We start from the raw sequence: 14,202 nt of genomic DNA on the forward strand, positions 1-14,202 counted from the left end.
AGTGCTTTAGACACCGGAAAATGTCATATGAGGTGATAGTCTATGCTGTACACCATCAACATTAGGTTTTTCAGCTTAAAATCTTGATGATCAATATTTTCTAGTTTATCTTGTCTGTATTTTGCAATACCTACCTACCTACATACCTACCTATGTAACCCTTCATTGATTTTCAAACAGGAAACTAGTTTTCGATATTAAATTTTGTTTCATGTAGAGAATATCTCTCATTGCTTGCAGTTTTCACCAAAACACCTGTTTTGAACGACGTTCATAACCGAAAAAGTGCATCATGGTGGATAACAAAGCGAATCCTGACGATTTTGCTCAATACATACAATCCGTTCTTCAGCTTAATACGCTGGAGAAGATTGCTCATAATTTAGATAAAGAGCTGGAAGATTCACAGCGCATAATGCGTGAAGTAAAGTCCATGTTCGATACTATACCAAATTTACAGAATTCTAACTCAGAATCTGGTAACAATCTTAGACATGAGGACATTGCGAAGTTTTTGGACGCGGGCATGCCAAAGCTATTAATGCCGGACATGGAAGAAAACGCAATGGAAATAGATTTGGACGACGTTATAAACACAATGAAGATGTACGCTGAAGATTTGCGAAGAAATTTCATTCTCACACAACTGCAGCTAAGAGTTAATAAGGAAATAGAATGTCTAGAGTGGGAACAATATGCTTCTAGCCTGGAACAACTGGGCAAACGCCTTGCAAACATCAAGTTGAATAAGAATGATGTTAGTCCTAAGAACACAGAGTTAGAGAATAAACTGGTTCAACTGTGCCAGGATGTCAACTTGTTCACCCAGGTTTAAACTTGTTTAAATTTTTTTATTGAATTAAATAGGAAGTTCACAGCTTTCCTTTGAATGAACCCATAGGTTCTATTAGGTCATCCATAGCTTGAAAGTTAACAACCGTTTTAAGACCAGAGGATGAAGACTATTGTATTTCATGACTCTTCAAACATGGGCCTAGTTTGGAACAGAAATAAGCAGCTAAAATTGGTATCTATCTCTGGCACCAGATTCAAATTTATTAATTTTGAGTTTGTGTTCCATTCCATTCTGTCATGGAAGTTTTTATGGAACATATAAATCTGTTTCCATAGATAAAAAAAAAACTTGCCCACTAGAATCAAAACTTGAATAGAGGAGTCTTAAATAAATAATTATAAATGATGTATTAATATATAGATGTTACTGTGTTCTTCAACCATTCATACATTTATGTCTCATATATTGTTATTTATTCATTGTCTTATGAAAACAATTAATTCATATATTCATAAAAAAGTGAATAATATACAAATGAATTAAATTAACTAATCACATAATTAGTACTAATTTAGTCAAATAATATTTCAGATGGTGCAGGCAAAGACAGCTCTGAGCGAAAACAGTGCAACAGTACAACCAGAGGTGAATAATCAAAATGCTTTGCAATACGAACAAATAATTGCTAAATTGCTCACAGGTATCAATGAAGTCACATATTTACTGCAGAACAAAAATTACCAGTAAACATGCAGTATTAATTGAAAAGTAAATCAAGTATTGTCACATCTGAATTTCAACTTTAGAAGTTGAAAGTAATAATTTATAAAATGTATTCGAGTGTAGTCGTTGGAGTACCGCAATGTTTTTCTAAATTCTTAAAGATATATAATCTGTAATAGATTTAATGTGAATTTCAAACAATGCCATGGTAATCAGTAAAGGTCAAAGTCATATATTAGTTTATACTGATACTACTGATGCAATGCATTATTAAATATGAACCTTAATGATTAATTTCAAAATATCTAAATTGGTATAAAAATGACGATTTTGATACAGAACCAACATCTGAAATTTTTGGTTTGGCCAATCCCAAGGTGAGGGTTCTCATATGTGTAAAAAGTAGAGTTTTTCTAGAATTTGTATTCACAGTATATTGTATGTGTGGCTCTTTCGCTATGTAAAGATAAGTGTTTATATTTATCTGAAAATACGCTTTTCAGTCAATGCCTAATAATTTTCTCAATGTGTCTGAAGAACATGTGCAAAAGGGTGCATTCGGACAGTTATGAAAAGAATTTGAAAGAGTTGTTTAGGATGTTTGTATTTTCATGGACCATTCAAAATTGGTAGAATAATTGCTACAAACTTGGGCTGCTTTATTCAGTTGAAAAGATTGTCTTTATTAAATAACATCTATACTACAAGAGACCTGAGTCATTATTCTTTATAAAAGTGCAATGTAGAGTTAACAGTTAAAAGTAAACTTTATTTAAGTAAGAAATATATTCATTTTCGTTTTGGATTACCTTCAAAAAGTAACATTTGTTGATGTTGGCATTTAATGGTAAATAAAACTTTCCACTGTTATAGAATAATCCATAGAATAACTCGATTTTCGGACTTAGCCGAATGCACGTTACCTGCATCTCATTAAATTTTTGTGTCAGTTATAATCCAGTTGTCTTAAACTATTGACCTTTCTTCCGCAATTAACAGGCACTGTAAAAAGAAGACAATAGTTCAATACGAACTAACAAAAGCTCTCAATTTTACCAAGAAACTAGATATGATTTTGATCCATCCAATTACTAAAAATTTTCAAAAAAATTCACTGCTTTTTTTCATAATATTTATCTTAATGTGTTGAAGTGTTCATTGCTCATTGTAAAAAAGTGTGGTTTATGAAGCATCTGAAAATGTATACATTCTGTGGTAGTCTCCTACATTACCCTGATGTTTGCATTCAAGTGTTAAAATGATGACATCTCAGTGAGCATTTTCACAAAAGCATGGCAAATACCATTTAAATTGGATTACATAATATTAATTAAGTTACTGGTGAATACTATAATTTTAAGAGTTAAGTAAAACCTAAATCTTAAAATAGAAAGCGTATTTCTCATTTTAGATATTTTCATATTATATTCAGGTAGCAAACAATGAATTAATAGTTTTAAAAAAGCATTATTAATGGGAATAAAATGTAATTTTTCATTCATTATCAATGTCTGAATTTTTTGTATTTAAGATTTAAAGTGTAAAAAGACATTTAATGTACCAAAGTTTTGTATTGTAAAACTTACTGCCAATGTGTGTGATCATTAACAAAAGTGAAAATATGTATAATTTGGTTGTGAAAAATATTGGGAGTGGTTGAAGTAATGCTCGTTGTGACCACACTATGTGACTAGCAAGTTATGCATAAAGTGTAGCTTAACAAAAATAGCTGACACACATTCCTAAATATAGTTTGCCTTACTAAAAATATGCTTTATTTTTTAATAATTCTGAAAGACTTAGCAGTTAGTTTCTGTAGATATGTTTTATAATAAGGTTTTATTTTCATTTATATCTCGTTTAACACATGTAAATGTAAAAGCATTACTTCCTGTTTTTAAGAATCTCCTGTTTGTACTGAAATCTTAATTCAATATGTTTGATTTAAGTATGTAGTTGAATTAAGTGCACTAAAATATTTACTATAAATTTTGGTTATGCAGGGTCTGTTGGGTAAGTTTCCGAAAACGAAGAAGGTTGTTCATTTTGAAACGACAAACCACTGCAAATTATAACAGATCAGTGGAATTTGCACTTACTGCAGTTGTACCAAAGTTCATTTTACTAAAGAAATATTGTTTGCTGTCTACTCTACCTAATTGACAGTTCGGTTTCGGGAGCGGCACCTTTATACCTTGTTTATTTCGATTTTTTCTTGTTTCTATTATTTTGCCAAATTTTATTTAAACACCTGGAACCAAATATTCACTAGGGAATTGTGAAACGAGGTTTCATGAATGGGGTGAATCCGTTCTATCGCACTACATATATTAATTATTGGTCATTGAATGGTAGGATAAGTGTATTACAAGGAATCCCTTCATTCATCCATATGGAGTTTCCAAGAATCAATTTAATTACATTGTATCTTGTGTGTACATTGTGACTTTCGTGTTCCGACGCACTGGTGACGCCTAGGTAGTTGGCCTTCGAAGCCCACGGTACGGTCAAAGATTTTGATGACCAGATCATCAATGAATGCGGTCGAGTCGCCTACCGTTCAAGTTTGTTGTTGGACATTTTCACCATTTCTTCCTAGTTGGTATCGCTCTTAACGACTTATCGACGCTCGTGTCTCTGACGGCCTCCCTCCTCGTGCATTTGTGTAATGGTGATGAGCCGTTCATTGCCGCTTTTATCTGATCAATCCACTTCATAGGCGATTCAGTCCACGATACTCTGAGCATCTTCCTCCAGCACCATATCTCTAGGGCGTCTTATCTTCGTCTTCGTCACTTCCCGCAGGATCCACGTTCCTGCAGCGTACGGGAATATGGGGAACACAACTGCCCGAACTAGTCGTATTTTTGTGACCCTATTTAAGTTGCAATTCCTTCATATTTTCCTCAACCTTATTCATGCGGTCGAAAATCATTATTTTAGGGTGGGGTGCTGGGTACTGGTGGCGAACAAAGTGTATAGTGTGCGGATAAGTCACCTTGTTAATTAAAGTCTCCTGCTAGAATGACCGCATTCGCCCCATGCTGAGCAGTGCCTCGATGTTGCAACGCTGAAGAACGTTAACTTATTTTAAATGAACAGGGTTTTAAACGTGCGTTGTATGCCATTGAGAATTATTTATTTGTCCCGATAAAGTGCGAGATTCGGACTTAAGTGCCGATACTTGCCCGATCCAGAACTTTGCTTATCGTTGCATCAGTTCGAGTATGTACATCTGTTATTATAGTTAAATTTCTCTAGTGAGTATTTGGATTCATTAAGTGGTAGGTACCGCGAAGCAATATAACTGAGATTTCAACCTCTATTTTTAGTGTTGGACATATACCTTGTGATGTCTATGGATTTCGTCAAATGATATTAAATCTCCTGGAGAAAAAAGTAATAGTACTCTTATACGAGAATTAAAAAAAAATGCTGTTCGACACTGAAATCTTTGTTCTAGTAATGAATTCATAAAAAAAATCAGTATTTAATTTATTTATTTAAGTTATGAATTACATTCTTGTTTGTGTCACTTTCATAAAATATATTATTGGTGTCCATTGAGATATTTATTTCCCCCCTTTTGGTGACTAACAGTACTAATTTACTGGTGGTAGGACCTCTTGTGAGTCCGCGCGGGTAGGTACCACCACCACCCTGCCTATTTCTGCCGTGAAACAGTAATGCATTTCGATTTGAAGGGTAGGGCAGATGTTGTAACTATACTTGAGACCTTAGAACTTATATCTCAAGGTGGGTGGAGCATTTACGTTATAGATGTCTATGGGCCAGTAACTACTTAACACCAGGTGGGCTGTGAGCTCGTCCAACCGCCTAAGCAACAAAAAAAAATTGTTAATTTTATTTTGCAAATTGACATACTTGCTACTTTGTAATAAACATTTAACAGCAGTTATGAGGGGTGACACATGATGTGCTAAAATGAGGACATGTGGTCGCGATCGTCAGCAGCGAGGGAATGATGAAGTAGAAGAAGAGGTCAATCAGTCAGTTTCAAATATCATAAAAAATAATTTTAATTTACTACAATTACAAAACTGTCAGTCTTTGTTGTTTAACTTCATCCGTTTTCTCTCTATGTCATCATCATCGTCAACACACATCTTCTCTTTCGTATTTTTTTCCTCAGCCTCCAACACTTTCAGATTCACCCCACATAAAGTTGCACCATTTAGAGTTTTAATTGCTTCCTGTGCTGACTTCACTGAATCATATTTAGCAAAAGCAAAATTCTTGTTAGGGTATGTCGTTATTTCTATGAGGCCACCAAATCTACAAAAAGCATTCATCAAAGCTGCCATGGGAGGTGGATGGGGTCTAAAGACTAAGAAACATCTCTGAGCGACTCTGCAGTTACTGCTAGCCAAGGGTTTTATAGGGGGAAGACATACATTACAGAAACCATCATCTTTATCATCTATTGGGCTTTTCCTTCCAATTGTAGCTGTTTTTATTAACGAGGAAGCCTGTGCTATGGCATCTGCAAGCTGCAATAGATTTGGGTTTCCATCTACAGAGTTTTTAATATTATTAACTATGTTATTCAAGGTAGAAGTTGCTTTGGTGAGTGGGCTAATGTCAGGTTTAACACTGATAACCTCTCCAGATGGATATTCAAAATTATTTATAGTTTCGACAGAATAAGCTGCTGCCTTTTGACTGTCATATGTAACTGATGCTCGACAAACACGGTTACCTTGGTCCATAGTGTATTTAAATTCAATCATTCCTGGTACAATATTAAACAGTCTTTCAAGGTGTTTTTGTAGCACTGGTGGTGTGCATTTAACTGACACAGTGTCAAAGTCTTGTTCTTTAGTCTTTGAAATTAATGTCAAATAATCTTTATTAAACTCATCGTTAACATGATGGCCGTGATCAGCATAAACATGAGATTTAGTTAGATTAGAATTACTGGAATAGCAGTCAAGTCCTTCTAAACTGTTCCTGGGCCTTTTAAGCTCATCTTTCGGTGTGGCAAAAATAGCTTTATACGTTTTATCACACTGCTCAAACGCTTTCGCAGTTTCCGAAAAAGTTGTAAAATTCACATAAGCAAATCCTTTACTTTCGTCAGTCAATTTGTCTCTCTGTAAACGCACTGACTCAACTTTTCCATAACTGGAAAAATATTGCCGAATTTCTTTCTCAGTCATCGTTTTGGGAACTTTGATAAATAGTCTTCTGTATTTGTCGTAACTGTTACTTTGATAGTCATTTTTGTCAGAGGCGACCATAACTTTGATGGGTTTGTGATTGTCAAGTAAGGTAGTCATGTGTAATTCCTCTATGGCAGTGGCTGCTGATGATGTTTTAGCATATTTAATGTAAGCGATACCTCTAGTCTCGCCTGTGTTGCGGTCCCTTGGTAGGTACATGTCTTCAATTTCGCCATACTTTTCAAAAAACGGTCGTAAGTCGTGTTCGCGGTATTGTTTGCTGCAAACTATGAAAATTCTGGAATATGGTGGTTTGTCGTCGTTGCGTGCCACATGGTTCATTTTGTATAACGTAGGTTTGGGTAAGCAATTGTAGCACAGTCTGGTTTAACAATAGGTTCAGTCAAAATCACGTCAAAATATTAAACGAAATGTAATCTGTCTAGTCTGTCGTCAACTGTTTCTTTAACTGATTAATTATTTACTGATTTACTACATAATACATATTTCAAGATATTCAACTTTTGAAGTTTTAGAATAAAATAAAGAAGATACGGTACTCAAGCAGGTACCAACGATACATACATACATTAATATTGTAATTTTATATGGTACATAAGAAGCTACTTTTTTTTAAAAGGATTTTATAACCTGGTAACTAAGACCTTTAAGTCGTCTTATTATTATTATTTTTATTGCCTTTGTAGGCAGGCATACGGCCCACCTGATGGTAAGTGGTCACCGTCGCTCATGGACGCCAGCAATGCCAGGGGCAGAGCCAAGCCGCTGCCTACCATAAAGTACTCTCCGCAAGCCTCGTTTGAAGAAGGACATGTCATAGCGCTCGGAAAACACCGTGGAGGGGAGTTCATTCCAAAGCCGGATGGTACGTGGCAAAAAAGATCTTTGGAAACGCACTGTCGATGAACGCAGCGGTTCCAGATAATATGGATGAACTCTGTTCGGATGGCGGGAGGTGCGATGATAAAGAGGAGATGAGGGGATCATCTCGAATAATTCCTCAGAGCATTCCCCATGGACCATACGGTATAAAACACAGAGAGAACCGAAGTCCCTCCGTAGACCCAGAGGTTCCAAGCGATCCGCGAGAGCAAGACTATCGACCATCCGAACAGCCCGTTTCTGTATGGAGTCAAATAGAAGTAGCTGGTATTTGGGAGCCCCGGCCCAGAGGTGAGAGCAGTACTCCACGCGAGGTCGGCCCAGGCGTAAAATACCGCTTCGCTCTGTTGAGGACTCTCAACATTTTAGAGGCCAATTTGGCTTTACCTTCCAAATGACTCCGAAACTGGACATCGCTCGAAATATCGACCCCCAGAATCCCGATACTCGCGGAAAGCTGCGGGGCACTCCTTGAAATTCCAGCGCCATGACAAAAGGGTCCTTCTTCGCAGTGAACGCGCAAACCTGTGTCTGTGTCTGTGTGTGTGTGTGTGCAATGGGTTGAACTGAACTGAATTTAGTTCACCCCACTTGGAGACCCGCCGCAGAGAGTTCTCCACTTCAGACACAAGTTTTAATCGCCTCTCGTGTACAACGCAGCTGTCGACGACAACTGTGATGCTCCGTCCAATCCAAAAAGCTAGCGATCCACTTGCAGAGTCCCTCAGGGATTCCGTAAGCTGGAAGCTTCGATAGAAGTGCCCTATGCCAGACCTTGCCGAAGGCCTTCGCGATGTCAAAGCTCACAGCGAGAGCCTCGCCCTTGCTTTCCAAGGCTTCAGCCCATTTATGTGTGAGGTATACACGAAGGGTAGGCAACGCACTGGCTTAAACGCTGGTGACCGTGGGCGGCGGTGAATCACTTACCATCAGGTGACCCGTCTTGCTCGTTTGCCTCTCGTTGTTATAAAAAAAAAAAAAGATTGCCAGCTGAGCGATATTATAATTTTAATGAAAACTTTTTTTTATATAAAAAATGGTATTATGAAATTAAATAAATGAGATGATATGGGATGAAATATTATCAGTAAAATGGTGGTCATTTACTGAGATTTTTGCAGTGGACTTTTTGAAGGATCCCGAGAAGTTCGTCCAGCGGCTTTGTTTAATTTTCCCACATTTGTGCACTTTCACAGATATTAAATAGTTAATAAACCACCGTTAAATGTGTACATTTAAACCTGAAGAAACACTATTGACTTGACTATTTGTCAAAATAAAACAAATCGCTCCTCGCGTTCCCGCCAAAAAGTTCGTCAATATCATAATGGTGTGCCACAGATTCAGTATCTAACGGACAAGTCTTCGACGATTGTTGGAAATGTTGGAATACTTAGCTGTATGGCCTATAATGCATTTGCGTGTCTAATGGACGGATCAATAAAAAAAGATGGTACATTTTCACACTGTTTGTTGTTCATAAATAAACAATTAATTTCAATTCCCTACAGAGAGATCTGATCACATATATTAGATTTATCGTGTAATAAAACACTGTTGTTTGTAAAACATGAAACATTTACATGTGGGAAACACTTATTACAGCAATCAGCGACGTGAAGTTTGAAGGCTGCTATTGTAAAGAATTCTTTTTATTGTTTTAATTTATATATTGAGTTTAAATCGAAATGTATCATAAATCCGACGATTTTGTTCATTTCCGTCAAAGATTTTGCAATAATGACAATTTCAACGATGAATTATGTGATTTATTCAATAAAAAATTTAAATTTCGTTTCAATGATGATTGGAAACTACCCGAAGAAGGAACCTGGTTTTCAGTACCACCGTGGCAGGTGAAGGAACTCGAGGTTTTAAAAAGTCGACTTAACTTTCATAAGAGTCAGTTGAATGATTTCGATATAGAAGAGTGGAGCAGCCATACTCGTCGGAGGAATCCAGCTGGAGAAGTCACTTGGAAAATAAGATGCACAATCAACCCTGAATTTCTTACACAAGCGTGGACAAAGTTTTATGAATGTGCCCGAACTTACAATATTATACCTGCAGATGTAAAATCTGAGCGTAAGATGGTATCATTGCACTTGTGTGAGGCACCGGGAGCATTCATCACATCTTTGAACCACTATTTGAAGTTAAATCATCCTGGGATACAGGTGAGTAAAAAATTATTAAAAAGAAACTGAAAAAAAATAGATAAAATTTTAGAGTCTGTTGTTGTTATATAAAATATATAACTGAATGGAAATATTACAGTGGACCTGGGTTGCTAACACACTAAATCCATACTATGAGGGTAATTCCCCATCGAGCATGATCAGTGATGACAGGTTCATGTTTCACACCCTAGATAACTGGCATTTTGGGGTAGACAATACTGGTAACTTAATGGATTGGGAAAATTCACAAGCCATCATTAGAAAAGCGAAATCCCTTGGAAAGGTGAGTTAAATGTGATCATCAAGAATAGTAATGAAGTTTGTCTTGTCTTATCTATTTTTAAAATTAAAGTACATTGTAAATTCTAAGTAACGTCACTAAATTTAATGACAAACCCCTGAGGCGTCGAAATCACTTGGCTTTGGTTGGTTTAGTTTGTCTTCCATTACATTAGAATAAATCTCAATAACAAGAAGAATTATGTAGTAAGTACCTTTTAAGTCACATTAGTAAAAACTGTGTTAGCTGTGTACATTCTTTTCAGGATACATGCCATATTTTAGACTTGGTTGCTAAATCTGTTCTAAATGTATAAATAACAAATAATTTATGGAATTTTAGCTTTTCAGATTAATTAGAGCATTTTTAAATTGGATTGAAACATGATGAAAATTGAAAATGAAAATTTTGGTGTGTAGGTTATGTTAGTGACGGCAGATGGCTCCATTGATTGTCTACAGGCACCTGATGCACAGGAAGAGGCAACATCTCTATTACATTACTGTGAAATCACTACTGCCCTGCAAGCATTAAGCCAGGGTATGTTGAATTATTACATTAACAGGATGCTATTATACTGTATTCAAAATAATGTTAGTAATGTAATGTAGTGCAAAGTAATGTTAATGTGTGATGCCAGTTACAGGGTAGTGCTAGCACCAAAATATAGTCAAGCACAACTATTTTAAACATCCATCACAGTCCTAATGTACTGTACCATACACAGAGAAATGCTTACATTTATTACAATTAATTACTCAACAGCACAATTGTAGGTGGTCGGCAGCAGATTAGCTGTGCCTCTATGGTTTGTGATGCAAAATGTAATTGTAACAACTTGAAATCTATTACTGGTGGTAAATCTCCTGTGAGTGCATGGGTAGGTACCATCACCCTACCTATTTCAGCTGTGAAGAAGTAGTTACTGGTTGTAGGACCTCCTGTGAGTCCGCACGGGTAGGTACCACCACCCTGCCTATTTCTGCTGTTAAGCAGTAATGCGTTTCGGTTTGAAGGGCGGGGATGTTCAGTGCGGTAGGGCCCTAAAATTCCTTAGGTCTGCGGTCTGCTCCCAACACCTTGCAGATCGTCAAGTCCCACATACACCGCGCGCCTCGCAGGCGCGGCGACCTCGTAGGAGGATCGGCCACGGGCCCGAAACAAAAAAAAAGGCACAAATCAGCTGTATCTTCAAAAAACATCCTATTGCTACTTTAGTTAGGGAAAATGGTTGATAAAAGTATGCATTCTTATTGGGAAGCTACTAGTTATAAGAGGACAATTTTGCCAACCCGTACAGACAAAATGTTCTGACTTAAAAGCTACAAATTTTATTATTTTTATTTTAGGTGGAACTTTAATATTCAAGCTTTTTACTATCTTCGAACATAGCACTGTGAGTCTGCTTTACCTAATTAATCATTTGTTCTCTGAAGTTAACATCTACAAACCGGTCACCTCGAGACAGGGCAACTCTGAAGTGTATGCAGTGTGCTTAAATTATAAAGGAATGTCTATACTGGAGAAGTTTACGCCGGTACTCATGTCAGCATATGGAACGGAACTATATGGAAATTTATCATTATTCCGACTTGATGACATCCCAGATACATTTTTGAAGCAAATCCAAGAGTGCGCATGTTACTTTTGTTCAATACAATGTCAAGTTATCAATAATAACCTGCAGGCATACTTAATGCAGAATAATATCGCTCTACACCGAAATATAAAGAAAATAAGGGCTGTTGTTGCTGACGAATTTATTTGGCATTATGACTTGAAACCCTTAAATTCTCATGAGGAGATACTCAAAGGTATTCTACATGAGGAGAACAAAATCAATATGAATCCCAGATACCACCGAGGATCTTACACTGAACGACAGCTCTATTCAAAGATGTCTTTACGAGAGAAATTGCACAATTTGAACTCATATCTGCATGCTGAAGTCCTAACGAATCCTACAGTGTTGATAAATGAACCGGTCAAATGGAAGAGATTTTATGATGCTCCTAAAGAAATAGAATTAACATTTACTTTTGGACGACCTTTACAAAAAATTAATAGCTCAAAATTTATATTCGTGCCAATATTTAAGCTATATCAAAAGATTTTAGAAGAGAAAGAATTTAAACACATTGCAGTATGTACAGATAGTAATCGTGATGTCAATTTAACGGCACTAGATTATGAAGTGGACAAAGTGCTCTGCGTACAGGAGTACCGTTGCAGTGAAAGTTTTTATAAATATGAGAAAAACTGTTTTAGATCTATAATGAAATATTTGAGAAATTTATCTTCAAACGAGACTCTTGTAATACAGAATATGAATGCTTTAACCCATTTTATCGTGAGCATTCTATATATTCTCTCTGTTAAATGTTTCGAGAAAATTGGGTTTACATCAACCAATGGTATAGTTTTAAGAAATCTTAAGGATCCATCTGGACTGAAATACTTAGAAAGTATTGAAACTGAATGTGATAATGTATTAGATGATGACAAAAAGGATTTGTTGAATTCGTTGAATGTACAAACAACGAATGCCGGAGATTTTTACTATAGCATCGTGTTCTACAATAACACCTTTTACAGGAATAAGTGTATTGAGTATTTGTCAAAAATAGAGAAATTAATATAAAATGTATGTTCGTCTTTTGCATTTACTCTAATATTCTGAATTCAAGACTTGAAATTTAATGTATTTTTCTAGTGTACTTTACCTGTGTAATTGTTGTGTCTGTTTGAAATATGTTTAATAAAGTTATCTCAATGTGGTTCTATATATTTTTTATTACGATGATGAGCTCTACGTAAATAAATATATTAAAACTTTCATGTAACATACAATAAAAGTTCCTTGTTCGCGCTTCATTTGCGTTTTCACTATTAGGGGATTTAAAAAAAATGCTAAAAATTTCTTTATTCGCGGACGCAAGGGCGGATCCAGGTTTGGCGCCGGGAGGGGGTCACATAGTCGTGGGCAAGTTAAGATAATAAATAAATCATGATGTTCTTCAATTAGTCCAAGTTAGTTCAAGTCCTGGAACTAGCTCAGGGGGGGGTCATGACCCCCCTCCTGGATACGCCGTTGCGCGGACGTAATCGATACATTGTTAAAAAGGAATTCCGATAAGTAGGTATCCAATCGAATATCATTTGTAAACGCGTCGTCAAATAGACTAATAAAAAGTTAAATAGATCTTATTACCACCAGGCCTAAAACAAAACGCTAAATTGATATGACATCGCCGCTGTATTGGTTCTGTCTTTGACAGGAGCCGTCTTCGCTGCCTGATAAATGAAATTTCACGATTTCTATGTTCGCGGCATATTTACGGAACATATACTCCGCGAATAAAGAGCTTTTACTGTACTCTGAGGTCGTCGTGGCCTAAAGGATAAGATTTCTGGTGTATTCGTATCTAGCGGTGCACTGGTGTTCGAATCCCGCAGACGGGTACCAATTTTTCTAATACAAATGTTCACGAATGACTTCCACAGTGAAGGAATAACATCGTGTAATAAAAATAAAACCCGCAAATTATTATAAAATTAGGACCTCTTGTGAGTCCGCACGGGTAGGTACCGCCACCCGCCACCCCGCCTATTTCTGCCATGAAGTTGTAATGCGTTTCGGTTTGAAGGGTGGGGCAGCCGTTGTAACTATACTTATACCTACTTGAGACCTTAGAAGTTAGAACTTATATCTCAAGGTGGGTGGCACATTTACGTTGCAAATGTCTATGGGCTCCAGTAACCACTTAACACCAGGGGTAGGTTTTTTTATTCCTACCTAAGCTGATAGCCTTGAGAGGCTATTTCAGCGGAACCTTAACTGGTAGGTGAGCTCACGGGGCTCAAACCTGACGACGTTGCTAACACGAACCCTAGCAAGAGCCGTGCTTCGCAGAATGTATTATCGGATCGGAAACGCGACTCACTGAGAAGATCCGGCGAGAAACTCAGTGGGCTGTGTCTGACGGTTAATTTACGTTTCGACGGGAACGGTGACGGGGGGGGGGGGGCGTGAGCTCGTCCACCCATTTAAGCAACATAAACATAACTGAGAAATAACCAACATTTTACTGAGTTTATTCCATATCTCTAATTCCATGGTCAGTCGGTTGGTGCCTG

The 14,202-nt window shown here is 36.8% G+C and overlaps 3 protein-coding genes and 1 long non-coding RNA gene across 4 annotated transcripts; 2 read left to right on the top strand and 2 right to left on the bottom strand.

Moving 5' to 3' along the window:
* Window positions 1–5,082, top strand: LOC101737690 (uncharacterized). The gene is made up of 2 exons (XM_004928634.5): window positions 1–829; window positions 1,388–5,082. The coding sequence occupies exons 1-2, from the start codon at window positions 293–295 to the stop codon at window positions 1,541–1,543; spliced, it is 693 nt and encodes a 230-aa protein (XP_004928691.2). The 5' UTR covers window positions 1–292; the 3' UTR covers window positions 1,544–5,082.
* On the bottom strand, window positions 2,178–8,857 carry LOC134200149 (uncharacterized). Its single transcript, XR_009974934.1, has 2 exons — window positions 8,713–8,857; window positions 2,178–2,521 (listed from the first exon to the last, which is right to left on the bottom strand). It is a non-coding gene; the product is annotated as an uncharacterized LOC134200149 (long non-coding RNA).
* On the bottom strand, window positions 5,531–7,337 carry LOC101737823 (RNA-binding protein 45). Its single transcript, XM_021349490.3, has one exon. It carries the CDS (start codon window positions 7,042–7,044, stop codon window positions 5,584–5,586), a length of 1,461 nt encoding a protein of 486 aa, XP_021205165.1. The 5' UTR covers window positions 7,045–7,337; the 3' UTR covers window positions 5,531–5,583.
* An 82-nt stretch (window positions 8,858–8,939) lies between the features above and the next one.
* Window positions 8,940–12,846, top strand: LOC101737449 (cap-specific mRNA (nucleoside-2'-O-)-methyltransferase 2). Its single transcript, XM_038016099.1, has 4 exons — window positions 8,940–9,782; window positions 9,883–10,068; window positions 10,485–10,605; window positions 11,415–12,846. Exons 1-4 carry the CDS (start codon window positions 9,294–9,296, stop codon window positions 12,704–12,706), a joined length of 2,088 nt encoding a protein of 695 aa, XP_037872027.1. The 5' UTR covers window positions 8,940–9,293; the 3' UTR covers window positions 12,707–12,846.
* Window positions 12,847–14,202: the final 1,356 nt, after the last annotated feature.

This window comes from Bombyx mori, chromosome 15 (assembly GCF_030269925.1).
Source record: "Bombyx mori chromosome 15, ASM3026992v2".
NCBI classification, from domain to species: Eukaryota; Metazoa; Arthropoda; class Insecta; order Lepidoptera; family Bombycidae; genus Bombyx; species Bombyx mori.